The 25670-nt window shown below is 37.3% G+C and overlaps 4 protein-coding genes and 1 long non-coding RNA gene across 5 annotated transcripts; all 5 read right to left on the reverse strand.

The window, feature by feature from the left end:
• Positions 1-1982: 1982 nt before the first annotated feature.
• Positions 1983-2902, reverse strand: LOC107594815 (uncharacterized). The gene is made up of 3 exons (XR_001610200.1): positions 2777-2902; positions 2376-2460; positions 1983-2043 (listed from the first exon to the last, which is right to left on the reverse strand). It is a non-coding gene; the product is annotated as an uncharacterized lncRNA (long non-coding RNA).
• A 2588-nt stretch (positions 2903-5490) lies between these two features.
• LOC107590698 (DNA helicase B-like) lies at positions 5491-7771 on the reverse strand. The gene is made up of 7 exons (XM_016279636.1): positions 7743-7771; positions 7470-7665; positions 6991-7251; positions 6099-6508; positions 5992-6046; positions 5715-5892; positions 5491-5636 (listed from the first exon to the last, which is right to left on the reverse strand). Exons 1-7 carry the CDS (start codon positions 7769-7771, stop codon positions 5491-5493), a joined length of 1275 nt encoding a protein of 424 aa, XP_016135122.1.
• Positions 7757-8940, reverse strand: LOC107590792 (DNA helicase B-like). The gene is made up of 2 exons (XM_016279734.1): positions 8514-8940; positions 7757-7961 (listed from the first exon to the last, which is right to left on the reverse strand). Exons 1-2 carry the CDS (start codon positions 8938-8940, stop codon positions 7774-7776), a joined length of 615 nt encoding a protein of 204 aa, XP_016135220.1. The 3' UTR covers positions 7757-7773.
• Positions 8941-11447: 2507 nt separating this feature from the next.
• On the reverse strand, positions 11448-21903 carry LOC107590877 (uncharacterized). Its single transcript, XM_016279852.1, has 24 exons — positions 21726-21903; positions 20668-20850; positions 19560-19603; positions 19279-19345; positions 18942-19093; positions 18195-18259; positions 17991-18102; positions 17782-17900; positions 17496-17694; positions 17197-17259; positions 16511-16678; positions 15981-16434; positions 15784-15855; positions 15354-15397; positions 15073-15139; positions 14736-14887; positions 13989-14053; positions 13785-13896; positions 13576-13694; positions 13290-13488; positions 12991-13053; positions 12305-12472; positions 11775-12228; positions 11448-11649 (listed from the first exon to the last, which is right to left on the reverse strand). The coding sequence occupies exons 1-24, from the start codon at positions 21838-21840 to the stop codon at positions 11522-11524; spliced, it is 3384 nt and encodes a 1127-aa protein (XP_016135338.1). The 5' UTR covers positions 21841-21903; the 3' UTR covers positions 11448-11521.
• A 1676-nt stretch (positions 21904-23579) lies between these two features.
• Positions 23580-25397, reverse strand: LOC107560265 (beta-2-microglobulin). The gene is made up of 4 exons (XM_016244768.1): positions 25238-25397; positions 24313-24585; positions 24186-24230; positions 23580-24050 (listed from the first exon to the last, which is right to left on the reverse strand). The coding sequence occupies exons 1-3, from the start codon at positions 25299-25301 to the stop codon at positions 24217-24219; spliced, it is 351 nt and encodes a 116-aa protein (XP_016100254.1). The 5' UTR covers positions 25302-25397; the 3' UTR covers positions 23580-24050; positions 24186-24216.
• Positions 25398-25670: the final 273 nt, after the last annotated feature.

Raw genomic sequence — 25670 nt, forward strand, 5'->3', positions numbered from 1 at the left:
GTATAGATCAAATATGTCAGAAATTATTTTAACTACTCCTAATCAGTATGGATTGATAATTGCGTTAAAATGTTAGACGTGCACATGCCATTACACGCTTCAGGCTTAAAGTAACAATAAAACAAAACAGGCCATCAAAAACAATTAGTGTCTACAGTCAAAAGGTAGAATAGATGAGGATGCAGAAGTGAGAACAATACATGATATTGTAATATGTTCTTGATGAATAATAAAAAGGAAATAAGGCATAATTCAAACTTTAAAAAAAACACAGAAAGCACATTGATCGCATGATTAATATTTGGCACTGCTAATGTCAATAACAACCAATTATACAAACACATTGTTAAGTCTAACTAGTTTCAGAAAGTTAACAATACTAAATAGAAAACTTGTTATATAATGACATGAATTAGAAATAGTGCAGAATCTTAAACAGCTTCCGTTCAATTTACAGCATATTTGTTTTAATAGCTTTTCAAATTCCTGAATATTTGTATTTCCAGGTTTAAATTAGATCTTGAATCAGTGTGGTCTCAGATTTTGGTTGATGCCACTACCCTTTCTGTCTGCTTTGTAATTGAAAATCATTCATAATTAACTCCATACAAGTTCCTTGTGAGAATGCTTATCTTCTCAAGGAAGCTCCTCGCTGTGAGATTTGGGGCTTGCGCTGTCTAACAGAGGCTCTTCTGAAGTGGTTTGCTAGAGCAAGAGCAGGTCACAGAATGTTAAAAGCAATTATCAGTGTACTTTTCATTATTTACAGATGTTTTACTCTGTTACCTTCATAAGTTTGCTCGGTGTAGTGCAGGGGTCTGACTGAGTAGGCCGCTTTGAGGCCCCTGGTGTGGACTGTGAAGGCCCATGATTCACAGGGGTCTCCACTTGACTCTGTCTGCAGTCAGATTGAGCGAAAGAGTCTTTAGGACCTTGCTGAGCAACTATCTCCTTGACACGGCCTCGCAATCGTGTGTTGGGAGGGGTGATCTTTTTCACGATGGCTCTTTTTAGCTTACGCTCTCTACCCACCACATACGTGCGCTTCTGACCGTCACTGCAGTGTATACATGCTGCCAGCTGTGTCACGAATCCGGTCCATGAACTTCCGTCTGCTAGCCATCAGAGGTCACCCTTTCCATTTTCATTGCCTCTCGCATCTAGTCGTGCCCCTTTTGATTCTGTTTGCTTATCGTTGACCTACGCTAGCCCTAGGACTATTCTTGTGTCTTGCCCGTCATATACCTGTTTGACCCTGCCTGTGTTTCTGACCTCCTCTGATGTGAATAAAGCTTGCATATGGATCCGCACGTCTCACATCTTGTCAGCCCCGTAACAACCTGAAAGGTGTGAATGGTTCTTGCCCAAGCATGGCGCAGTTTACACGCTCTCTGTAGCTCACTGTAGTTAGAAGTCACCACACGGCTGTTTTTATCATCTAGTGTCAAGTACCTTGTTTTGCATCTTGCTCCCATATCCACCTCAGTTACATCCTGTGATTGGTTATAAAATATCATTAAAAAAAATGCACCAACCAAATTCAAGTAGTTGCTCTAAATGTTCACAAGTTCAAGTCCTAGCAAATGTCAGTTTACTTTAATATCAGATATTTCAGATTAAAAGGCTTTTTGGCATTGCAAAACCACAATAAAGCATCAAATCAAGACATTTTTCACAAAACACTTCACCGCTATAATGAAGAAAATTTCCCTGTTGCACATTCTTTCTCTGTTCTCTTTCATCCGTTAATTTTTTCTTTGGGTACTTGGAATATCTTGGGAAGTTCCAGCAGCATCATATGCAGGCTCTTCTTGCATGTTCTCATCATCTTTATCTGAGATGTAGCCATTCTTTGAGCAGCAAACTTTATCCCCCATTTAAAAACTGAATTTTTTTTCGCGAGTCCTAAAAGGAAATCAAATACATAGTTAAAAAGAGAACAAATGAAGGTAGTAAAAGTGGAAGTATTAGGTTTTTACTTGCATTGTAGAATGATGCGAATAATGATTGCAGCAAAGCTCATTGATCTCCTGACAGTCCTTCCTGTAAGCAAAAGCAATAATTCTAGGTTACCATACAGCTCACTCATTTAGGACCAATTACACTTAGTTGTGATGCAAGTTTTTTAGTTGTAGGCAATAACAAAGTGAGCCAAATTGGGTGTTTGAAATTGGAGCAGTGATGATCAGTGTTAAAAATCCTCATCAGTGAGCAACATACTGTTTACATATGGTTGTTTCCACGTTTTATGTTTCCCTTTGAGCAACAAAAATGAATTAAATGTAATAATTAATTCTGTCTAATGTGATTTAAGATTTCCTCAATATCTTAACCTCAATATCACTATATTTACAAATCTTTGAATGAGGTCTTACCTCATAAATGCCACAATCTGTGATGATCTATGATCTTTGAGTCCAGGAGCTTTCTCGAGTAAGAATTCAATGGCTTCCTCGAGAGCTAAGCACAAAAACATATTTACAATGCACATCAAATAAATATTTCAATTCCAGATTCGCTCATTAGAGCGGAGACAACTTTAACATTTTCCAACAGTAATCAACAAATAATTTAATTCGTAATTCCTTCATGGGCAACGTAAGCTCTTCCAATTGGCTAAACTAGTTTTGCATCTGAGGCACAATGTATAAATCTATCAGGAAACAATTACATACAATTCTTCAGTATGTAGCATATATGACCTGAGTGCAAAACATTTCATGCCATTCCAATTATAACATGTCATGCAATAATGTGTTGTAAACGGCTCACTTACCATCATTTTTCTCACTAATTTGGACAAAAGCTGAACCCTTTGTCAGACGGCACTGTGGAGGGATTTGTCATTTTAATAATGGCATCAAACTCCAGTGGATGGTAAGACATTCTTTTACCCATCTCTGAGATGCTGAAAGTTTGTGGAAATAACAAAAACCGTCTGTATAATAATTGTATAATAATGGTCATTGTTATTAAACAAGAATTAGCATTAACATTTTTTCATATTGCATAAAAACATATACACACACAACAGTCTGCAAACCACTAAGGAACCAAAGCTGGGAGAGGCTATATACACACATTTCTGGAAAGCTCTTTAAAGTTTCAGAGTACAAACTATCTGCTCACAGTACAGCATTTCTGACGATGAGCTCAGATTCTGCACGATGGTTGGTCCGCATCTCAATGGCCCAACGGACCTTCTGGAGTCCTTCAAACAGATCGCACAGCGTGCTTCCAGGCCCGATGCTGGGCAGTTGCCGCACATCTCCTGCAGACATAAAACAAATGAATCAAGTTCAATAGCTGTTTATTTCTATCGTCTGTCATACATGCAATTTGCCTTTACCTAAAATGATGAACTTCTGGAGTTTTGAGTGTTTGGTAAGCATGCTGAGAATGGAGTGAAGGATCTGAACAGACACCAGGCTTCCCTCCTCCACCATCAGCACCCGCACCTTCAAGTACATCCATTCTTGTGGATTTCCACTTTGATCCTTTTTTGCATTCATGAAACTCCATAAAACCTGAACAAAGAAGACAAATTAACAAGGAGGAACATCATGACAGTCCTTCCTGTAAGCAAAAGCAATAATTCTAGGTTACCATACAGCTCACTCATTTAGGACCAATTACACTTAGTTGTGATGCAAGTTTTTAGTTGTAGGCAATAACAAAGTGAGCCAAATTGGGTGTTTGAAATTGGAGCAGTGATGATCAGTGTTAAAAATCCTCATCAGTGAGCAACATACTGTTTACATATGGTTGTTTCCACGTTTTATGTTTCCCTTTGAGCAACAAAAATGAATTAAATGTAATAATTAATTCTGTCTAATGTGATTTAAGATTTCCTCAATATCTTAACCTCAATATCACTATATTTACAAATCTTTGAATGAGGTCTTACCTCATAAATGCCACAATCTGTGATGATCTATGATCTTTGAGTCCAGGAGCTTTCTCGAGTAAGAATTCAATGGCTTCCTCGAGAGCTAAGCACAAAAACATATTTACAATGCACATCAAATAAATATTTCAATTCCAGATTCGCTCATTAGAGCGGAGACAACTTTAACATTTTCCAACAGTAATCAACAAATAATTTAATTCGTAATTCCTTCATGGGCAACGTAAGCTCTTCCAATTGGCTAAACTAGTTTTGCATCTGAGGCACAATGTATAAATCTATCAGGAAACAATTACATACAATTCTTCAGTATGTAGCATATATGACCTGAGTGCAAAACATTTCATGCCATTCCAATTATAACATGTCATGCAATAATGTGTTGTAAACGGCTCACTTACCATCATTTTTCTCACTAATTTGGACAAAAGCTGAACCCTTTGTCAGACGGCACTGTGGAGGGATTTGTCATTTTAATAATGGCATCAAACTCCAGTGGATGGTAAGACATTCTTTTACCCATCTCTGAGATGCTGAAAGTTTGTGGAAATAACAAAAACCGTCTGTATAATAATTGTATAATAATGGTCATTGTTATTAAACAAGAATTAGCATTAACATTTGTTCATATTGCATAAAAACATATACACACACAACAGTCTGCAAACCACTAAGGAACCAAAGCTGGGAGAGGCTATATACACACATTTCTGGAAAGCTCTTTAAAGTTTCAGAGTACAAACTATCTGCTCACAGTACAGCATTTCTGACGATGAGCTCAGATTCTGCACGATGGTTGGTCCGCATCTCAATGGCCCAACGGACCTTCTGGAGTCCTTCAAACAGATCGCACAGCGTGCTTCCAGGCCAGATGCTGGGCAGTTGCCGCACATCTCCTGCAGACATAAAACAAATGAATCAAGTTCAATAGCTGTTTATTTCTATCGTCTGTCATACATGCAATTTGCCTTTACCTAAAATGATGAACTTCTGGAGTTATGAGTGTTTGGTAAGCATGCTGAGAATGGAGTGAAGGATCTGAACAGACACCAGGCTTCCCTCCTCCACCATCAGCACCCGCACCTTCGAGAACATCCATTCTTGTGGATTTCCACTTTGATCCTTTTTTGCATTCATGAAACTCCATAAAACCTGAACAAAGAAGACAAATTAACAAGGAGGTTCCAATTATAACATGTCATGCAATAATGTGTTGTAAACGGCTCACTTACCATCATTTTTCTCACTAATTTGGACAAAAGCTGAACCCTTTGTCAGACGGCACTGTGGAGGGATTTGTCATTTTAATAATGACATCAAACTCCAGTGGATGGTAAGACATTCTTTTACCCATCTCTGAGATGCTGAAAGTTTGTGGAAATAACAAAAACCGTCTGTATAATAATTGTATAATAATGGTCATTGTTATTAAACAAGAATTAGCATTAACATTTTTTCATATTGCATAAAAACATATACACACACACAACAGTCTGCAAACCACTAAGGAACCAAAGCTGGGAGAGGCTATATACACACATTTCTGGAAAGCTCTTTAAAGTTTCAGAGTACAAACTATCTGCTCACAGTACAGCATTTCTGACGATGAGCTCAGATTCTGCACGATGGTTGGTCCGCATCTCAATGGCCCAACGGACCTTCTGGAGTCCTTCAAACAGATCGCACAGCGTGCTTCCAGGCCCGATGCTGGGCAGTTGCCGCACATCTCCTGCAGACATAAAACAAATGAATCAAGTTCAATAGCTGTTTATTTCTATCGTCTGTCATACATGCAATTTGCCTTTACCTAAAATGATGAACTTCTGGAGTTTTGAGTGTTTGGTAAGCATGCTGAGAATGGAGTGAAGGATCTGAACAGACACCAGGCTTCCCTCCTCCACCATCAGCACCCGCACCTTCGAGAACATCCATTCTTGTGGATTTCCACTTTGATCCTTTTTTGCATTCATGAAACTCCATAAAACCTGAACAAAGAAGACAAATTAACAAGGAGGAACATCATGCAGGAGTCCATTGTATCCATGTTATTTGTCTGTACTGGATACTGTATAATTTGGCAATACCTGGTGCACGATATAAGCAGTGAAACCGGTTCTCTTAGTAAGAAGTGAAGCAGCTCTTCCTGTAGGAGCAGTAAGGAGCACATCATGCACATCATTGCATGGCGCACATAATTTTTGCTGCTCGCACTTGATAAGGGTCTAACTCTGTAGTAGAGGGATCAATGTCCGAGTAGGTGGAGTCATTTGAGTCAAAATATGAGTCGTCTCCTTTTATGATGGTCTCAGAAACTGGGGACTGGGAAGAATCGCAGTGGGATGCCATTCCTCCATTGTGGTCCATGCTTGAGGAACCTGGCTGAGCTTCATCTTTTTGCTTGCACCCAACCCCCTGCTCCATGTCATTTTGTTCTGAGGTCGATGTTCTTGCGTCACAAGCCTTCCCCGTTAGTCTCTCCATCGCAGCTCTTTGAAGAACTTTCCTCACATCCAAGTGGATCTTCCAGGGGTCTCCCTCAACCAGGGCCCTCAAGCATTCAGCAATGTCTATTTCGTAGCTGAAGAGGCTGTGAAGTGCCACCTGGTTGTTCTCCTTTATCAGCACCTCTTGCTCGGTTAGGAACAAGGCCCCTTCAAATGCAATTTTCCACTGTTGCATCTTCTCCAGCAGCATCTTCTGTTCAATGTTTGTGCTTCCAGTTTCTCTGCAGTGGTGTTTCAGTTTCTCATACAATTGCAAGGCATTTTGCTGCACCTCTGGGATTCTTCTGAGCAAATTACAAAACTCAAAGGACTTCATCTTTGCTTCACATCTGATCATACGGAATTCTTTAAACATGATCTGTTGAAAATATGATAACACTGAAGTGCCAGTCAAATCAAAAAGATATCAAACAATGGATAAAATTAAAAACGTTTCAGCAATAGCAAAAGACTAAAGAAAGAAAGCCATTGAATAGACCGACAGGCTAGACTGAACAGACTAAAAGATTGTGCCAAGGTGAGTTAAGCTTGAAAGCTCTAGGATGTACAATAACAAAATAATTACAGCTATGCGCTTACATTGTTGTTCTCCTTTATCAGCACCTCTTGCTCGGTTAGGAACAAGGCCCCTTCAAATGCAATTTTCCACTGTTGCATCTTCTCCAGCAGCATCTTCTGTTCAATGTATGTGCTTCCAGTTTCTCTGCAGTGGTGTTTCAGTTTCTCATACAATTGCAAGGCATTTTGCTGCACCTCTGGGATTCTTCTGAGCAAATTACAAAGCTCAAAGGACTTCATCTTTGCTTCACATCTGATCATACGGAATTCTTTAAACATGATCTGTTGAAAATATGATAACACTGAAGTGCCAGTCAAATCAAAAAGATATCAAACAATGGATAAAATTAAAAACGTTTCAGCAATAGCAAAAGACTAAAGAAAGAAAGCCATTGAATAGACCGACAGGCTAGACTGAACAGACTAAAAGATTGTGCCAAGGTGAGTTAAGCTTGAAAGCTCTAGGATGTACAACAAAATAATTACAGCTATGCGCTTACATAGCTGAAGCCCAACTTCCAAATATCATTCTCAATTAACTTCTCTAGATTCTCCAATAAGTCTGTGTTACTCTGCTGCTGTGGAGTTTCTTCAGTGGTGTCCTTATTATCACCATAAACTGGCCTGGCAGCAATGTTGGGAAGTATTTCATGATTTGAGGGTACATGCTGGCAACTCTCACACGTGTCCAAGCAACTGTGTTTTAGGACAAAATTAACAGGGACAAGCACAGTAACATAATTTTAACAAAATAATTACAGCTATGCGCTTACATAGCTGAAGCCCAACTTCCAAATATCATTCTCAATTAACTTCTCTAGATTCTCCAATAAGTCTGTTACTCTGCTGCTGTGGAGTTTCTTCAGTGGTGTCCTGTGTGTTTTTCATCTTTCCAGTGCTTATTATGTCCATAAACTGGCCTGGCAGCAATGTTGGGAAGTATTTCATGATTTGAGGGTACATGCTGGCAACTCTCACACGTGTCCAAGCAACTGTGTTTTAGGACAAAATTAACAGGGACAAGCACAGTAACATAATTTTTAAAATCACTTACTGTAACTAATTACTCATTACTTACAGTCATGTCAGGCATGAAATGAACCAAGAGTTGTTTTGTGTAACTAGAGTGTACGAAACTTAATTCAGTATCATCAATGACTGGATGTTCATATGACAAGTGAACAATACACCTTTCAACCATTTGAAATAAATGTAATAGATATTAATTTACTACAAATTAATACTTATAATATTAAAATATGATAAAAAAAATAATAAAATATATTTTATAATGTTATTTTGATAACATTTTCAAATAATGTATTATTAAATGTAATTAACAATTAAATAATTTCATTAAAAAAAATGTAATATATATATTTTTATGTCTGTAGAATCAATGTGTTTTTGGACATTAAACATTGTTTATTCAGCTCTTGCTTTGCCTAGTTGTAATTGGTTGGAGTGGTTCTTCAGGAAATTATTGAATGGAAGAAATAAATAGTTTTTAGGGCTATGAAAGTAGGTGATATGTGTGGTTCAACCTGAGTTAATGACATTTGATTTGAGCTGTTCAGCCACAGCTTTATGCTCTGGTGCTGAAACTTCAAAATCCTTCAGGACGTCCAGCATATTGACAGGCTCCACGTCTGTGTCATTGGGCAACCACTCCATAAACATGTTAACAAACAGAGGGTTTGCCTCACACTCTTTAAGAAAAAGAGATAGTGACCGGCCCTCTGATCTCAGATTGGTGCGGAGACTATAGGAGGGATAGCTGGAGCAGAGGGTAAAAAACCTGTGCCTGCCACGGTTAACTCTGCAGGTTACCTTCCACCATGGATCACAAAGGTGAAATTGGCCTGTGACCTTGTACGTCCTGCTACCAGCCACTAATAACACTGCAAAAGAAGAAAATAATGGCGTACAATTGCAACAGTTTAGTCCCTCTTTCAGGAGATGAAACAGCATGATACTTTTACAAGTAACAGCGTAAAATTTAAGTTACTTTTACCTGTAAAAGTGTACAGTTTAAACTCTTAACGTTACAATCACTAAACATTGTTACTTTCAATATTAACCCGTTTACTAACCCACAACACTTGTGCCCCCCCCCCCCCCCCCCCCCCCCCCTCCTTCCCCCCTCAACGGAAAGAATGGCTACTTTCAATAGTTTTTCGATAAAAGTGTATTAAAATGAAAGAAAGAGAATTAAAACTGTGATACAGTTGTGATAGTCTTTTCAACTAGATAGCTAGCTATAACGAATTATTATTTTATTTGGTCGTGGCAACCCTGTTGAAAAAAGCAGCATATGCTTTTTAGGTAGGTTTTGAAGCATGGCTGCTGGTTTGAGCAGGTTTAAGCTGGTCCTTAGCTGGTCATGTGCTGGTCCTGAGCAGGAGCAAGTTACTTAGGACCAGCTTAGGACCAGCACATGACCAGCTTAAACCAGCTCAGGACCAGCTAAGGACCAGCTTTAAACCAGCTCAAACCAGCAACCATGCTTCAAAACCTACCTAACCAGCATATGCTGTTTTTTTCAGCAGGGAACCTGCAGCGTTTGCACATAGTTTTAAAAAATGAAGCAGTTCTAAAGCAGCAATATAACAAATGCAGTTAATGCACAAAATAATTTACCCAGCCCTGCACATGACATGCAGACAATATAAATATTGAAGCTTCATCAGCGTCCCGCAGCGTGTCCCGGCGCCTGGCCGGTGGAAGTCGGGGTCATGAAGGATCTTCCCGTCCCCGTGCTGATCGGGAGATACTGGCCAGGGTTTGACAGCCTGCTGGCCACGGCTATGCAGCCTGCCAGCCCAGGAGGGGGCCGCCGAAGAAGTAGGCCCACGACAGGACCTCGTCAGCGGCCCGTGCTTCTGGCCTCGGATAGTGAGAGAGAAGGTGAGTCCCCACCTCATTTGGGGGCTCATTTGGGAAGGAACAGCGGGAGGACAACAGGCTGAAGCATGGATGGACCCAGGTCCGGGTAAGTTCACGCGGCGACATTCTAACCTGAACTCTAATCACAGAAAAGGAGGGTTTCGATTTTAATTTCGCGGTTATTATAGATGACGATATTACTGCATCACCCAATAATCAGATTTTTCCAAAATAAAAGACTCGGTCAATTAGACACGAATTGTGATTTCTTTCGGTTCTTTTATTGTCACGAACATTGTACATTATTTTCATGTGGTTAAAATATGTACGCACATAAATTATATCAAAAGCCCCTTTTGTTTCCACAAATTAATTATACTTGCTAGAGTCGTCTAAAACCAGTGTTGGGGGGGTAATATATTACAAGTAACGCAAGTTACGTAATCAGATTACTTTTTAAACTAGTAACTAGTAAAGTAACGCATTACTTTTTAATTTACAAGAGAATATCTGAGTTACTTTTTCAAATAAGTAACGCAAGTGACTTTTTTTTTCAATTTATTGATTGACAGCTCTCCTGTCCCCATGTTGAGAGAAATCAGAAGATGTTACTGTAGTTCAAAATAAATATGAATATGCATTAATTCATCTCACTCTTACAAAAAAAAACACAGATGAATTATTCCTCAAAATGAATAAAAATAATGCAATTCAGAATTATGTCGCAAACCTGCAATAATTAAATGTTAAACAACACAAATATCCTTTATGTATTTAATCCCATTCTATTAACCAATGCCTTTGCTTCTGACCTTCGATGATCCAGTTCAACCGTACTAATAAGAAAAAATTACTCTAGACAAACATTTGTGTCTTTTTTTTATTGCTGAAGTGTGTTGAAATGTCTTCTTCTGCATTCTACTGTACGGACGTAAATGTACTTTCCCTTCAGCCTGAGGCTTATTCATTTCACTTTTGGTGTGAAAAGGCTTTTATATTTGCCAAAAATAGAACTTTTTTATTTTAAAATCAAACAAGCAAACCCCGTCCAGAATTAAAAAGTAATCCAAAAGTAACGTAACGCATTACTTTCCATAAAAAGTAACTAAGTACTGTAATTAGTTACTTTTTTATGGTGTAACGCAATATTGTAATGCATTACTTTTAAAAGTAACTTTCCCCAACACTGTCTAAAACATAGAGATCTTGATAGATTTGTAGACACTATAAGGTAGCGAGGACATGAAATGTTTTAACATGGTGTCTGCTCATCTTTAGACTTTAAAATCACTCTTTTAATGAATTATAAATATGTAATGTTAAAATGAACTACTATAAATGACCACCACCCTCTTAAAGTGACAGTAGTAGTAAGTCTGCGTAAAAAAATATTATTTTTAATATTCTTTTAGAAACGATTTTTATGTAACATCACCCACATCCACTTTTAATCTTCTTTTTAATTTTTTTTATTTAAAAAACTCAGTTTAGGAATAAGTTATGTATATTTCTAAACTACTTTCATTTGAAATATGTAAAAAAAATACTGTTAAAATATCTTCAAATATGTTTAAAAGAAGAAAAAAAAAACATTTATACAAAATGAGCATCAACACTACCCACTGCTGATTTTTTTTTTTTAATCGAGATGTCCAACCTTGCTGATTCACTCTGATTTAAGCGAAAGAAGTTCTTCAGTTTTTATTAACCCCTGGTTGTACAGATTAATTTTATTCTTTATTTTCTCTTTTGCTGGATTCGTGATGCTATTCTGAGAGGGCTGGTCATCAACGTCTGAAAAAGAAAAATACTGGATATTAATTCTGAACCTGCTAGGACATAAATTAGTTTGTGCTGACAATGACGTTTGACACTTCCGAGACAGATTTCGCTGTGAATGCTGCCTTGAATCTACTTGCCTAGAGTTACATATAAAACAGACTGACTGAAGCCATTCGCACAGCAGTCCTCACATCCCAGCACTTCGGTTCCAGTGCTACAGCTGCACTCCACAGGCCAGCTCCCATATAAGTCCAGGCAAGCTGCAGAGTCTGACTGCAGACTTTGTGATGCTGAAACCACTCTGTCATTTTCCTGAAGACATTCCCTGAGGGAATGCGACAAGTTGGGATCTCCAACACTCAAGAAAGTGACCTCAGACTGGCTGCACTCGCAGGGCTCTGCCAGATTGGGAACTCTGGGAGGTAGCGGTTCCTCCAGTGGGCTGTACATTTCATCAAATTCAATGGGAAAGCTTAGACGCTGACTAAGGCCATTATATGGCCGCTGAAGAGGGATCGTATCATCTAGAGTGTGTGGCTGGTCCTCGGGCAGTGCAGGCATGGGAAGAAGTTGGTTTAGTCTCTGAAGCACCTGAAGAGGAATAAAATAAAGTTTTTATCAGTTGATATGTCTATTTATGTTTACATAAATGAGAATATTTACTAACCATTTCCATGCTCGGCCTGACTCGCATTTTGCTGCCTGTGCACTCTAGTCCGATTCGAAGCAGACAAAGTGCCACCGCAGTAGGCCAGTGCTCAACTTTGGGATCTAAAAACCGCAGACAGGCATCCACAGAGCTTTTTTCCTCAAACTCTGAATGCAGTACGTCTCTCTAAAAAAAAATGCAATGGCATTAGTCAGTCAATTATAGTAATCTAAAATATGAATCATATTAACAGATTCACAGAACTCAAAATTTCACAAATATTAATAAAATTACAAAATACAAATGAAAATAAATAATAATAATAATGATAATATTGATAATTAAATTATATTACAATTTAAAACAAGTAGTTTTAAAAACAATTTCTATTTTAATACATTTAAAATGTCATTTATTCCTGTGACAACAAAGCTGAATTTTCAGCATCATTACTCCTGTATTCTTCAGTGTCACACCATCCTTCAGAAATCATTCTAATACTGATTTGGTGCTTGAGTAAAATCTTTACTTTGATATACATTTTGAAAACAGTACTGCCACAAAATATTTCTGTGGGAACTGTGGCAGATTCTTTTTAGCATTATTTGATGGATAGAAAGAACAGCATGTATGGCTTTCAAAAGCAAAAATTACAAACTAATTACTAAAGTAAACTTTTTTTTTTCCCTTAAGATGATTCTTACCAAAAACAGATTTTTTGCTGACTCCTGTTTCACCTTTTGTCCTGTACAGGTCTCTAATATAACCTTCAAGCATAAAAGGAAAATGTAAAGAAATTTAATAAAAAAATTGAACTTGAATTATGTTGGGCCATTCATGACAGGCCAGTAATAAATGAGAAATAAATTTTAATGGCCAGTAATCTGCAGCTTGAACTTAACTGAATCAATGAATTGAATCATTGGCATTAAAATGCTGACATAAAGCTTAAATTGTACCTGGCTCTGGAATATAATTTTTTTAAACAGGATGCTGCACTCACCATCCCAAGGCTATAAACGTCAAGTTTGATTGATAGCTTGCCATCGCGGATGTACTCCTCTGAGAGATAGCCAAGGTTGCTATGGGAGGCTGTATCAATGACGATAGTGCAGCTCTGATCGACAGAGTGCGGTCTGAGATGAGCTAATCCAAAATCTGATAACTTGGGCTGCAGGTGCTCATCCAAGAGTATGTTTGAACTGTGAACACAACACAAAACAAGCTCATTTCAATGCACCATCTTCACTGGGCACCTATAATCTGTAGATTTGGCTTCACACTGGCACCTCGTAATGTTTCCACAAATAACTACGCATGGTTGTGCAGTGTGTAGATGGTGGATTGCCTTTGCGGTGCCTTTGATGATGTTCAGCCTTTCCTGCCATGATAGAGAACTCTGAACTTCCTGTAACAAAAGCAAGAGTAAGCACTATGAAAACTTCAACTTTAGATTGCTATGATGAAACAAGTTACAGTCTGCTGTCAGATGATTTACCTCATGAAGCCTGTGGAACAATGATCCGTTATGAAGGTACGGATAAACTAAACAGAAGCGATCTGCCTCTGAAAAGCTGCCCCATAACTCCAAGATATTAGGATGCTGGTAGCTAAGCAGACAAAAATGAGAGCCATTACAAAATGACAAACACCATTCGAAAAGTCACTGGATTATGATAAAGCATGCACAGACTGAACCTACAGTTGTAGAACTTCAATTTCTTTGGTGAATTTTCCCCACAACGCCTTCCAATTAGCTTTGTTTTCCTGTTAAGATAAAAAATGTGATCAGTGTTTTTCAAAACATCATGATATGTGTATGTGAAATCAGATATTAATTAGTTCGGACCTGTTGAAAAACTTTCACAGCAAAAGATCTGTTAAAATAATTCAAATAAAATTGTATTATTTAAATTTAAAAATAGTGAAAATAATTTCCAGCAATTTAGTAAATGATTAGTACATTATTATTATTGTCTTGTATTTTTTATTAAATTATTTTATTATTAATTTAAAATAGAACAATTGCCAGAAAAGAACACACGATAATAGAATGGCAGATTAATGTAATAATAATAATAATACAGTGGCATGCAAAAGTTGCAGAATCTGTGAAAATGTGAATAATTTTAACAAAATAAGAGAGATCATACAAAATGCCTGTTATTTTTTATTTAGTACTGTCCTGAGTAAGATATTTTACATAAAAGATGTTTACATTTAGACCACAGGAAAAAAATAGCTCCTATTATTAAAATAATCCACAATAATTTTAGCTATTTTTTTTCTTGTGGACTAAATGTAATCAGATACAAATACAAATACTAAAAAACAACAACAACAAAAAACCAACTGGTGTGTGAAAATTAACACTAGGCCAATACTTGCTCTGTACACAAGTTGTAAAAGATGATTTGAGGAATAGTTTGAGATATTAATAGATTATGACCTGTTTGAAAACTTTCACCACAAAAGACCTGTTTCCCCATTTTCCGCAGTAGACCTCGGCGCACACGCTCGATCCTATTTTTAAGTCCTGGTGGAAATGTCTCGTTCCCTCTCTGACGTCAGAATATGTGATGAAATACTTCTGTTTTTCACCTGAAATGGACAAAAAAGGTTTAATCTCAAATCCTTATGAAACCACTCAAAACAGAAATGAAACTTTCTACCTAATATCTACAAAGAAAGACATGGTTAGTACTGAATTACAGCTACATGTACAATAATGCCAACTGACACAAAGACAAAGAAAGGTCGATTTTAAATGCGCTTGTACGAATTACCTTTAACAGACACAGACTCTGGATAAAGAGCTGAAATTTGACAGGACTTCTCAGTGTTTGGCAGATACTGATTGGAAAATGAAAAATACAGATAGAGTTGAAATGTGAAAACATAATATATAAACACAATGTGACTAAATAAGCAAAAACAAAACTGCTCAGTTTGTGGGTGCACATTCTTCTTGCTTTCTAACACACCTAAACCAGAATAAAGTCAAGCATCTGACCAGCATCTGCTTTAAAAATCTGCAGGTTGATAACAGCAGCAAAAAAGACATTACCGTGGCAAAGAGAGGGGGTGAGGATGACTTCAGTTTGCATGAGTCTAGAAAAAAATCAAATATGTTTGGTTACGGTTTGTTATACAGTGCTTTCAAAGCAACATCACTAGCAGTTTCATTATACGTGTCATGAATCCGGTCCATGAACTTCCGTCTGCTTACCATCAGAGGTCACCCTTTCCATTACATTGACTCTCGCACTACACAAACTGTTGCATATCATCCCGGACTACATATCCCATCATTCATTGCACTGATTGCACACAGCACTGATTGCACACAGCTGTTTCATATTACTCACTCACTATTTAACACTCACTCAAACAACCATTCTCTGCCGAGTATTGTATGCGCTTATCGCAAGCAGTGATAGCTACTTTACAGAGCCCTCGTTAGTTTCCCAGCCCAGCCCAGCCCAGTCCAGCCCAGCCTTGCCTTGTCTGTTTTCCCGGTTCTTTTGCTGGATTCGTGATGCTATTCTGAGAGGGCTGGTCATCAACGTCTGAAAAAGAAAAATACTGGATATTAATTCTGAACCTGCTAGGACATAAATTAGTTTGTGCTGACAATGACGTTTGACACTTCCGAGACAGATTTCGCTGTGAATGCTGCCTTGAATCTACTTGCCTAGAGTTACATATAAAACAGACTGACTGAAGCCATTCGCACAGCAGTCCTCACATCCCAGCACTTCGGTTCCAGTGCTACAGCTGCACTCCACAGGCCAGCTCCCATATAAGTCCAGGCAAGCTGCAGAGTCTGACTGCAGACTTTGTGATGCTGAAACCACTCTGTCATTTTCCTGAAGACATTCCCTGAGGGAATGCGACAAGTTGGGATCTCCAACACTCAAGAAAGTGACCTCAGACTGGCTGCACTCGCAGGGCTCTGCCAGATTGGGAACTCTGGGAGGTAGCGGTTCCTCCAGTGGGCTGTACATTTCATCAAATTCAATGGGAAAGCTTAGACGCTGACTAAGGCCATTATATGGCCGCTGAAGAGGGATCGTATCATCTAGAGTGTGTGGCTGGTCCTCGGGCAGTGCAGGCATGGGAAGAAGTTGGTTTAGTCTCTGAAGCACCTGAAGAGGAATAAAATAAAGTTTTTATCAGTTGATATGTCTATTTATGTTTACATAAATGAGAATATTTACTAACCATTTCCATGCTCGGCCTGACTCGCATTTTGCTGCCTGTGCACTCTAGTCCGATTCGAAGCAGACAAAGTGCCACCGCAGTAGGCCAGTGCTCAACTTTGGGATCTAAAAACCGCAGACAGGCATCCACAGAGCTTTTTTCCTCAAACTCTGAATGCAGTACGTCTCTCTAAAAAAAAATGCAATGGCATTAGTCAGTCAATTATAGTAATCTAAAATATGAATCATATTAACAGATTCACAGAACTCAAAATTTCACAAATATTAATAAAATTACAAAATACAAATGAAAATAAATAATAATAATAATGATAATATTGATAATTAAATTATATTACAATTTAAAACAAGTAGTTTTAAAAACAATTTCTATTTTAATACATTTAAAATGTCATTTATTCCTGTGACAACAAAGCTGAATTTTCAGCATCATTACTCCTGTATTCTTCAGTGTCACACCATCCTTCAGAAATCATTCTAATACTGATTTGGTGCTTGAGTAAAATCTTTACTTTGATATACATTTTGAAAACAGTACTGCCACAAAATATTTCTGTGGGAACTGTGGCAGATTCTTTTTAGCATTATTTGATGGATAGAAAGAACAGCATGTATGGCTTTCAAAAGCAAAAATTACAAACTAATTACTAAAGTAAACTTTTTTTTTTCCCTTAAGATGATTCTTACCAAAAACAGATTTTTTGCTGACTCCTGTTTCACCTTTTGTCCTGTACAGGTCTCTAATATAACCTTCAAGCATAAAAGGAAAATGTAAAGAAATTTAATAAAAAAATTGAACTTGAATTATGTTGGGCCATTCATGACAGGCCAGTAATAAATGAGAAATAAATTTTAATGGCCAGTAATCTGCAGCTTGAACTTAACTGAATCAATGAATTGAATCATTGGCATTAAAATGCTGACATAAAGCTTAAATTGTACCTGGCTCTGGAATATAATTTTTTTAAACAGGATGCTGCACTCACCATCCCAAGGCTATAAACGTCAAGTTTGATTGATAGCTTGCCATCGCGGATGTACTCCTCTGAGAGATAGCCAAGGTTGCTATGGGAGGCTGTATCAATGACGATAGTGCAGCTCTGATCGACAGAGTGCGGTCTGAGATGAGCTAATCCAAAATCTGATAACTTGGGCTGCAGGTGCTCATCCAAGAGTATGTTTGAACTGTGAACACAACACAAAACAAGCTCATTTCAATGCACCATCTTCACTGGGCACCTATAATCTGTAGATTTGGCTTCACACTGGCACCTCGTAATGTTTCCACAAATAACTACGCATGGTTGTGCAGTGTGTAGATGGTGGATTGCCTTTGCGGTGCCTTTGATGATGTTCAGCCTTTCCTGCCATGATAGAGAACTCTGAACTTCCTGTAACAAAAGCAAGAGTAAGCACTATGAAAACTTCAACTTTAGATTGCTATGATGAAACAAGTTACAGTCTGCTGTCAGATGATTTACCTCATGAAGCCTGTGGAACAATGATCCGTTATGAAGGTACGGATAAACTAAACAGAAGCGATCTGCCTCTGAAAAGCTGCCCCATAACTCCAAGATATTAGGATGCTGGTAGCTAAGCAGACAAAAATGAGAGCCATTACAAAATGACAAACACCATTCGAAAAGTCACTGGATTATGATAAAGCATGCACAGACTGAACCTACAGTTGTAGAACTTCAATTTCTTTGGTGAATTTTCCCCACAACGCCTTCCAATTAGCTTTGTTTTCCTGTTAAGATAAAAAATGTGATCAGTGTTTTTCAAAACATCATGATATGTGTATGTGAAATCAGATATTAATTAGTTCGGACCTGTTGAAAAACTTTCACAGCAAAAGATCTGTTAAAATAATTCAAATAAAATTGTATTATTTAAATTTAAAAATAGTGAAAATAATTTCCAGCAATTTAGTAAATGATTAGTACATTATTATTATTGTCTTGTATTTTTTATTAAATTATTTTATTATTAATTTAAAATAGAACAATTGCCAGAAAAGAACACACGATAATAGAATGGCAGATTAATGTAATAATAATAATAATACAGTGGCATGCAAAAGTTGCAGAATCTGTGAAAATGTGAATAATTTTAACAAAATAAGAGAGATCATACAAAATGCCTGTTATTTTTTATTTAGTACTGTCCTGAGTAAGATATTTTACATAAAAGATGTTTACATTTAGACCACAGGAAAAAAATAGCTCCTATTATTAAAATAATCCACAATAATTTTAGCTATTTTTTTTCTTGTGGACTAAATGTAATCAGATACAAATACAAATACTAAAAAACAACAACAACAAAAAACCAACTGGTGTGTGAAAATTAACACTAGGCCAATACTTGCTCTGTACACAAGTTGTAAAAGATGATTTGAGGAATAGTTTGAGATATTAATAGATTATGACCTGTTTGAAAACTTTCACCACAAAAGACCTGTTTCCCCATTTTCCGCAGTAGACCTCGGCGCACACGCTCGATCCTATTTTTAAGTCCTGGTGGAAATGTCTCGTTCCCTCTCTGACGTCAGAATATGTGATGAAATACTTCTGTTTTTCACCTGAAATGGACAAAAAAGGTTTAATCTCAAATCCTTATGAAACCACTCAAAACAGAAATGAAACTTTCTACCTAATATCTACAAAGAAAGACATGGTTAGTACTGAATTACAGCTACATGTACAATAATGCCAACTGACACAAAGACAAAGAAAGGTCGATTTTAAATGCGCTTGTACGAATTACCTTTAACAGACACAGACTCTGGATAAAGAGCTGAAATTTGACAGGACTTCTCAGTGTTTGGCAGATACTGATTGGAAAATGAAAAATACAGATAGAGTTGAAATGTGAAAACATAATATATAAACACAATGTGACTAAATAAGCAAAAACAAAACTGCTCAGTTTGTGGGTGCACATTCTTCTTGCTTTCTAACACACCTAAACCAGAATAAAGTCAAGCATCTGACCAGCATCTGCTTTAAAAATCTGCAGGTTGATAACAGCAGCAAAAAAGACATTACCGTGGCAAAGAGAGGGGGTGAGGATGACTTCAGTTTGCATGAGTCTAGAAAAAAATCAAATATGTTTGGTTACGGTTTGTTATACAGTGCTTTCAAAGCAACATCACTAGCAGTTTCATTATACGTGTCATGAATCCGGTCCATGAACTTCCGTCTGCTTACCATCAGAGGTCACCCTTTCCATTACATTGACTCTCGCACTACACAAACTGTTGCATATCATCCCGGACTACATATCCCATCATTCATTGCACTGATTGCACACAGCACTGATTGCACACAGCTGTTTCATATTACTCACTCACTATTTAACACTCACTCAAACAACCATTCTCTGCCGAGTATTGTATGCGCTTATCGCAAGCAGTGATAGCTACTTTACAGAGCCCTCGTTAGTTTCCCAGCCCAGCCCAGCCCAGTCCAGCCCAGCCTTGCCTTGTCTGTTTTCCCGGTTTCTGATCTTTGACTGTTTTCCTGGATTTATCCCCTCTAGTCTTGCCCTTTTGATTCTGTTCGCCGATCGTTGACCTACGCTAGCCCTAGGATTATTCTTGTCTTGCCCGCCATATACCTGTTTGCCATTGTTCGACCCTGCCTGTGTTTCTGGCCTCTTCTGCTTTAATAAAAGCTTGCACATGGATCCGGACATCTGTTGTCCACACGTCTTGTCAGCCCCGTTACAATATGTTGTCTTTTGATGGATTGCGGTTTTGTGGGTGATATGATTGTTAAAATTGCAGTGTGGTTTACATGCACCGCTGTGGTTATTTAAATCGCATGTTTTGTTTTGCTTCAGTTTACAGTTCACTTCATATTTATGTTTAAGAGGTTCCTCTTTAAAATAAAATATATATTCCAACTATAATAATGCTATATACTATAGAAAGCTTCTATGACTTAAAAGAGGAAGCTGTGTAGGCAGTAAAATCTAAACAATCCCTACAAGACATTCCGCCAATATATTAGTTACTTAACACTATCGCTAATAAAACTATAAATTATACTATACATTTTTTTTGCCATTTCAAATTATTTTTCTTAAGCAAATGATTGTCCACTATAGACTACAATAACTGTAGTAGTCTTATGATTAAGATGAAGATGTTACCTTGCGATTGGAAAAGACTCCTGGCTCGAGTGTGACCCATCTCATCCAGAACCTTCAAAAGATCCCCTACTGTTTTATTCTGCTGGGCCCACAACCACATGAGCTCTTGTGTCGGACTTTTCCCAGCAGCCACATACATTTCAGTACATCTCACTTCCAGCTGACTGGGAAGGATGTGAGTAGCTGTAATGAATCAGACGGGGATGAATATCCGATGTTTCTCATAAGATCCAATACAGAGAAAAAAATAAATAATAATAATAATAAAAAATCCATCTTAAGCTGCCTGGATTTCTAGCTGGTCCAAGCTGATCATTAGTTTGTTCTGAAAACCAACCTTTGGTGTACTTAACAAACTAGAAGCTGGTTTGTTGGTGGTAGACCATCTTGGATCAGATAATTACTAGTCTGGACCAACTAATGACCATATTGTACTGGCAGGACCAGCTAATTACTACAATGTAAAAAAAAGACGCTTGAACAGCATTTTCCGGCGGCTATTTAAGTTTGACACATTCCCAAAGAGAATAAATATAGACAAATTGATAAGACAGTCACAGTTGAGGTACTTACTTAACAGGTAACGGTCGTACAGTTATGACGGTAAAGTGCGTTTTGTTTTTTTACCTAAAGCTCTCCATCCTAGACCGTCGACCCCGCTGTCAATCAGTCTACAGAAAGACTCCATCAGCACCGGCGGGACGTCGAAGAGCAACGTCGGCGTGTCTATTTTACCTGACATGTTTCGCTAGTCTTGACGACACAGGTGTGTGAAGTTGGACTAGATTTATATGGTTCATTCCTCTCGAACTGATGACTCTACAGTGCTCTCTTGTGTTGATAACTCTTGCTACAACACGGAAATGACCAAACCCCACATACTTCCTCTTAACTATTTGGCTAATACCCTCAACAGAGTATTTGCTCGTGTGAGAAAGGTTGCAGCCCATACAACAAAACAACAACACACACACACGTTTACTTAGCTATCTAAATGGGGACATTACACAGGTAACGGTCGTACAGTTATGACGGTAAAGTGCGTTTTGTTTTTTTACCTAAAGCTCTCCATCCTAGACCGTCGACCCCGCTGTCAATCAGTCTACAGAAAGACTCCATCAGCACCGGCGGGACGTCGAAGAGCAACGTCGGCGTGTCTATTTTACCTGACATGTTTCGCTAGTCTTGACGACACAGGTGTGTGAAGTTGGACTAGATTTATATGGTTCATTCCTCTCGAACTGATGACTCTACAGTGCTCTCTTGTGTTGATAACTCTTGCTACAACACGGAAATGACCAAACCCCACCTACTTCCTCTTAACTATTTGGCTAATACCCTCAACAGAGTATTTGCTCGTGTGAGAAAGGTTGCAGCCCATACAACAAAACAAAACAACACACACACACGTTTACTTAGCTATCTAAATGGGAACATTACATAGACTTGTTTTTATATACAGATAGTTATACACTTTTTAACCTAAACCCACCCCTACCCCTCACAGTAAACGTTCTGCATTCTTACAATTTCAAAAAACTTTGTTTACTTTATTTTTATACGAGTTTTACAAATGAGGACGTCCCCAAATGGAGTTTTTTTGGCGATTTTGTCAGGTTTTGCTCACTTTTGGGTACAAAATTGTCCCCAAAATATGGTTAAGTAGGCACACACACACACACAATCCAGCTATTAATTTAGCAAATTAATACATTATATACTTAATAATAATAATAATAATAATTTATTAATAAATAATTATTACATCCTTGTATCATTTACTATTTTATTACTAATGTAATAACCTATTTAATAACTATTTTATTATACATTTGTATTATTAATTTAGTATATAACAATGGATAGTAAAATAAAAGGCAATAATAAAATTAAGTATACATACAAGTAAACATAAAATCTAAAAAAGCAATTGATATGTGAAGAGACTTTTGATACAATGATACAGTTGTATCGACATTGATACAGTTGATATGTGATTGACAATTCTCTGTAAACTGTAAAAGATGTTTTAAGGGTCTGGCGATCCTTCTCACTGTAATCAGAGATCAAGTTCATTTACAGCTCTACAATGTGCAATAGAGAAGACTTCAATGCAAAAAAAATGTGAAAAATAATTAGGCTAGTAGCTTATCTAAAAGAGCCAGTGGAAATAAAAATATAAATTAAACAGAAATTGTTAAAAATGTCAATATCAGTCTTAATATACCTTTTTAGTAAGACAATGACACAGAAATGTAATTAATATTTTAACTTGACAAACTGTAGATGATCGCCCTATTCTCTAAACAAATACATTTTAATTTTTAATACTGTGCATTCACACAATCTACAGCTGTGCATCAATAAAAGTTAATTCACTCAGATATTAAACACATATATGTATTTACAAAATGTCTCTAAAATGACAAAAGCTGGTGATTTTCAGCAGTATGATTCACGGTATTTCAGCTTCATGGTTGCATGATCTGTGTTATTAATATGACCGCTTGATGTCAGTTGTGCCAGAGATTGTGCTCTTGTGCGCATGATCAGAGGCGTGTCACCGTCACAGCGTTTTCGGGAAGTCATGTGACTTTATCTCAGCGCGCGAAACAAACTGCTTATATTTTCTGGTACTTCAGGCCATAAAAGAAATATACTAAAAGGAAAAAACGCCACATAACGCAAAATTCGAGGACTTTACCTTTTTAATGGCCTCATAGAAAAGCGAAACTCTTACTTGTCGCCTGTTTTTTTTTTTATCCAATCACCACCTTAGTTGCTCAGTTGCTAGGCAGACATTTATGTTTTAGGTTAGGCAAATAACTGAAACTCACTATAACGTTGATTTAACTTCAAAATGCAGGCATATTAGTACAGACTATTTGAAGCAAATAAACACAACTGTTCCATTAGGTTTTCTAAACTTTATTTTCGACACTTAGAATGACATTTCTCTGAAAGGTGTCAAATTTGAATGATCCATATTAATTAAATACCCAGTTTGCAATAGTCTTATTTGTTTTAAAGAGAGAATTGATTGTGAAATTTGTATTTAATTACAAAATAAAGCCCCAAAATAGGCAGAGATATTGCCCACTACTGAAAACTACACAGAAGTTACACAGAGAGGAATGAAACAGTGTAAGAACCCCGGAAACTGATCAAAACTTATTCAAAAACATGTAGCAGCTATTTTGGTTAAATTATCCTTACACTCATGAAGAAAAAGATGGTAACTCAAGAAAAAGCCCAAATCGATGAATTGCGGAATTGCTGTATGAATAGTGCTTCTTGAGCAACATCAGGTTTGTAATATTGAACAGCAGGATTTTTTTTGTTTCTGTAGATGATAGAAAATTTCCAAAACATGTGAAATTATCCTAAGGAAAAAGAAAGAAAGAAAAAAACACATTTATTCATCTTTACCATTCTGAAATGCCACATTTTAATGGTAGAACATTTTTTTTTGTATTTGGCTATATTTTTCCATTAATAATAAACAAGGTAACACTTACCATCCTTTCTCCGCCTTTGACTGTTTTAGCTTTACATGTTGGGCTCTGCGGAAAGTCATGAGATCTTCAATAAACATGCCGTGTCAAACCACAAGGTATCTTCTAGAAACACACACATTGCACTCACCCCAAGAGTAGACATTTTTATTGGCCATGTGTCGAACACTGCAGGCGTAGTTCTGTCCTCTCTCTGGTTTGAAAGTGACGCTCTTGGTAAGGTGAAACTGCCAGCCCTTTTCGAAGGCCAGGTCAGTCTGCTGGGTATTTGGGAGAATCTCGCCATCCTTCAGCAGTTCAATGGTGATATCAGGAGGGTGGAAGCCACTGACATGGCAGATTAGGGTGTTCTCCTTTCCATACTCTCCAGGAAAATGGCTGTACACCTGGACCTTGGGACTGGCTGAAAGTATAGAATTGAAAATATTGGTTTACAAAGATAACATGGAAATCAATATTATCGTAACACACATTTCAAATATGATAAACATAACAAAAATAAAAATGCATTTCATCCTTTTTGACTCTAGACAAAGGAAACTGGGAGGGAAATGCTTTCCGATTCATGAATTTTCCCCAACAAAAGACAAATAGCATCAGAATTCCTCACTCACACGCAGAAAAACAGATTATGCAATTAATAAAAAAGAAAAACAATGTGTTTAGCAGCAGGTAACATACAAATGATGATTTATTATGTTTCTCAATGTTAGTCACTGTAGTTGTAAGCCCATGAAATAAAGACTATTAATATGTTTAAACTGTGGCTTTTCAATTACAATAAGACCTAACTTTGGTTCTAAATACAAATTAAACTACTTTAAGTGACATGACGCACTGTTTTTAAACAATTTCAAATTTATGCTAGGAAACAACCCTTAAAAATATTGATTAAATCACTTTACTATAGATACAGACACAGGCTAGCACTTAAATCTATGTACTTAGATAATTCCTGAGGGAAACTTCTCATGCATACCAGAAATAATCAACAGAGTAACACAACACAGTAAACAAACCATACAGTATTTACATATTCATTATGAATTACTTACATGTTTTCCCTTGTACAGTGACGTACAGCACACAGAACAGGGCAAAAGTGATGAGTGCTCTCATTTTTGATGATTTAGTCCAGAGTTTTAAGAAGAGTATGCTTCGGCTCTCAGGTCCAATGCGTTTAATATCGAAAGAAAACGACCAGTAACCTTAAATGCACTGTCACCACAGACACCAGCACAGCCTCCAAAATAACAGGCAGCCAATAGCAAAATTGCTACAAGTTGTTACTAGGTGGATTTGATATAGGGAGGTTATGGAGACTGTGGCATAGGTCTGGTGGAAAACAATCCCTTTGCAAATACCCCAAATTACCTAAACAATAATAAGACTCCTCCCTCATCTTTGTTCTCATAAACATAATCCACCAGTATGCAAACTGACATCACCAAAAGTATTGAAAAACAATATTTATAATAGTGGTAACAC

This window comes from Sinocyclocheilus grahami, unplaced genomic scaffold, assembly GCF_001515645.1.
Source record: "Sinocyclocheilus grahami isolate Dianchi unplaced genomic scaffold, SAMN03320097.WGS_v1.1 scaffold1.1, whole genome shotgun sequence".
In the NCBI taxonomy this organism is placed as follows: Eukaryota; Metazoa; Chordata; class Actinopteri; order Cypriniformes; family Cyprinidae; genus Sinocyclocheilus; species Sinocyclocheilus grahami.

Bases quoted from the DNA above. Each gene is read 5' to 3' on its own strand.
- LOC107590877 (XM_016279852.1), bottom strand. From the start codon at position 21,840: ATGTCAGGTAAAATAGACACGCCGACGTTGCTCTTCGACGTCCCGCCG. The intron at 14,054-14,735 runs GTCATAATCTAT...TTATCTTAACAG, and splicing joins TGGTGAAAGTTTTCAAACAG to GAAAACAAAGCTAATTGGAA. The intron at 13,054-13,289 runs GTGAGTGCAGCA...TTATGCTTGAAG, and splicing joins ACGTTTATAGCCTTGGGATG to GTTATATTAGAGACCTGTAC.
- LOC107590698 (XM_016279636.1), bottom strand. From the start codon at position 7,771: ATGATATTTGGAAGTTGGGCTTCAGCTAT. The intron at 6,047-6,098 runs GTGCGCCATGCA...TCCTACAGGAAG, and splicing joins GTGCGAGCAGCAAAAATTAT to AGCTGCTTCACTTCTTACTA. The intron at 5,893-5,991 runs GTATTGCCAAAT...TTCTTTGTTCAG, and splicing joins CTGCTTATATCGTGCACCAG to GTTTTATGGAGTTTCATGAA.
- LOC107590792 (XM_016279734.1), bottom strand. From the start codon at position 8,940: ATGCTGTTTCATCTCCTGAAAGAGGGACTAAACTGTTGCAATTGTACG. The intron at 7,962-8,513 runs GTTGAACCACAC...CCTAAAACACAG, and splicing joins ATCAAATGTCATTAACTCAG to TTGCTTGGACACGTGTGAGA.
- LOC107560265 (XM_016244768.1), bottom strand. From the start codon at position 25,301: ATGAGAGCACTCATCACTTTTGCCCTGTTCTGTGTGCTGTACGTCACT. The intron at 24,586-25,237 runs GTAAGTAATTCA...CTATACTTTCAG, and splicing joins CACTGTACAAGGGAAAACAT to CCAGTCCCAAGGTCCAGGTG.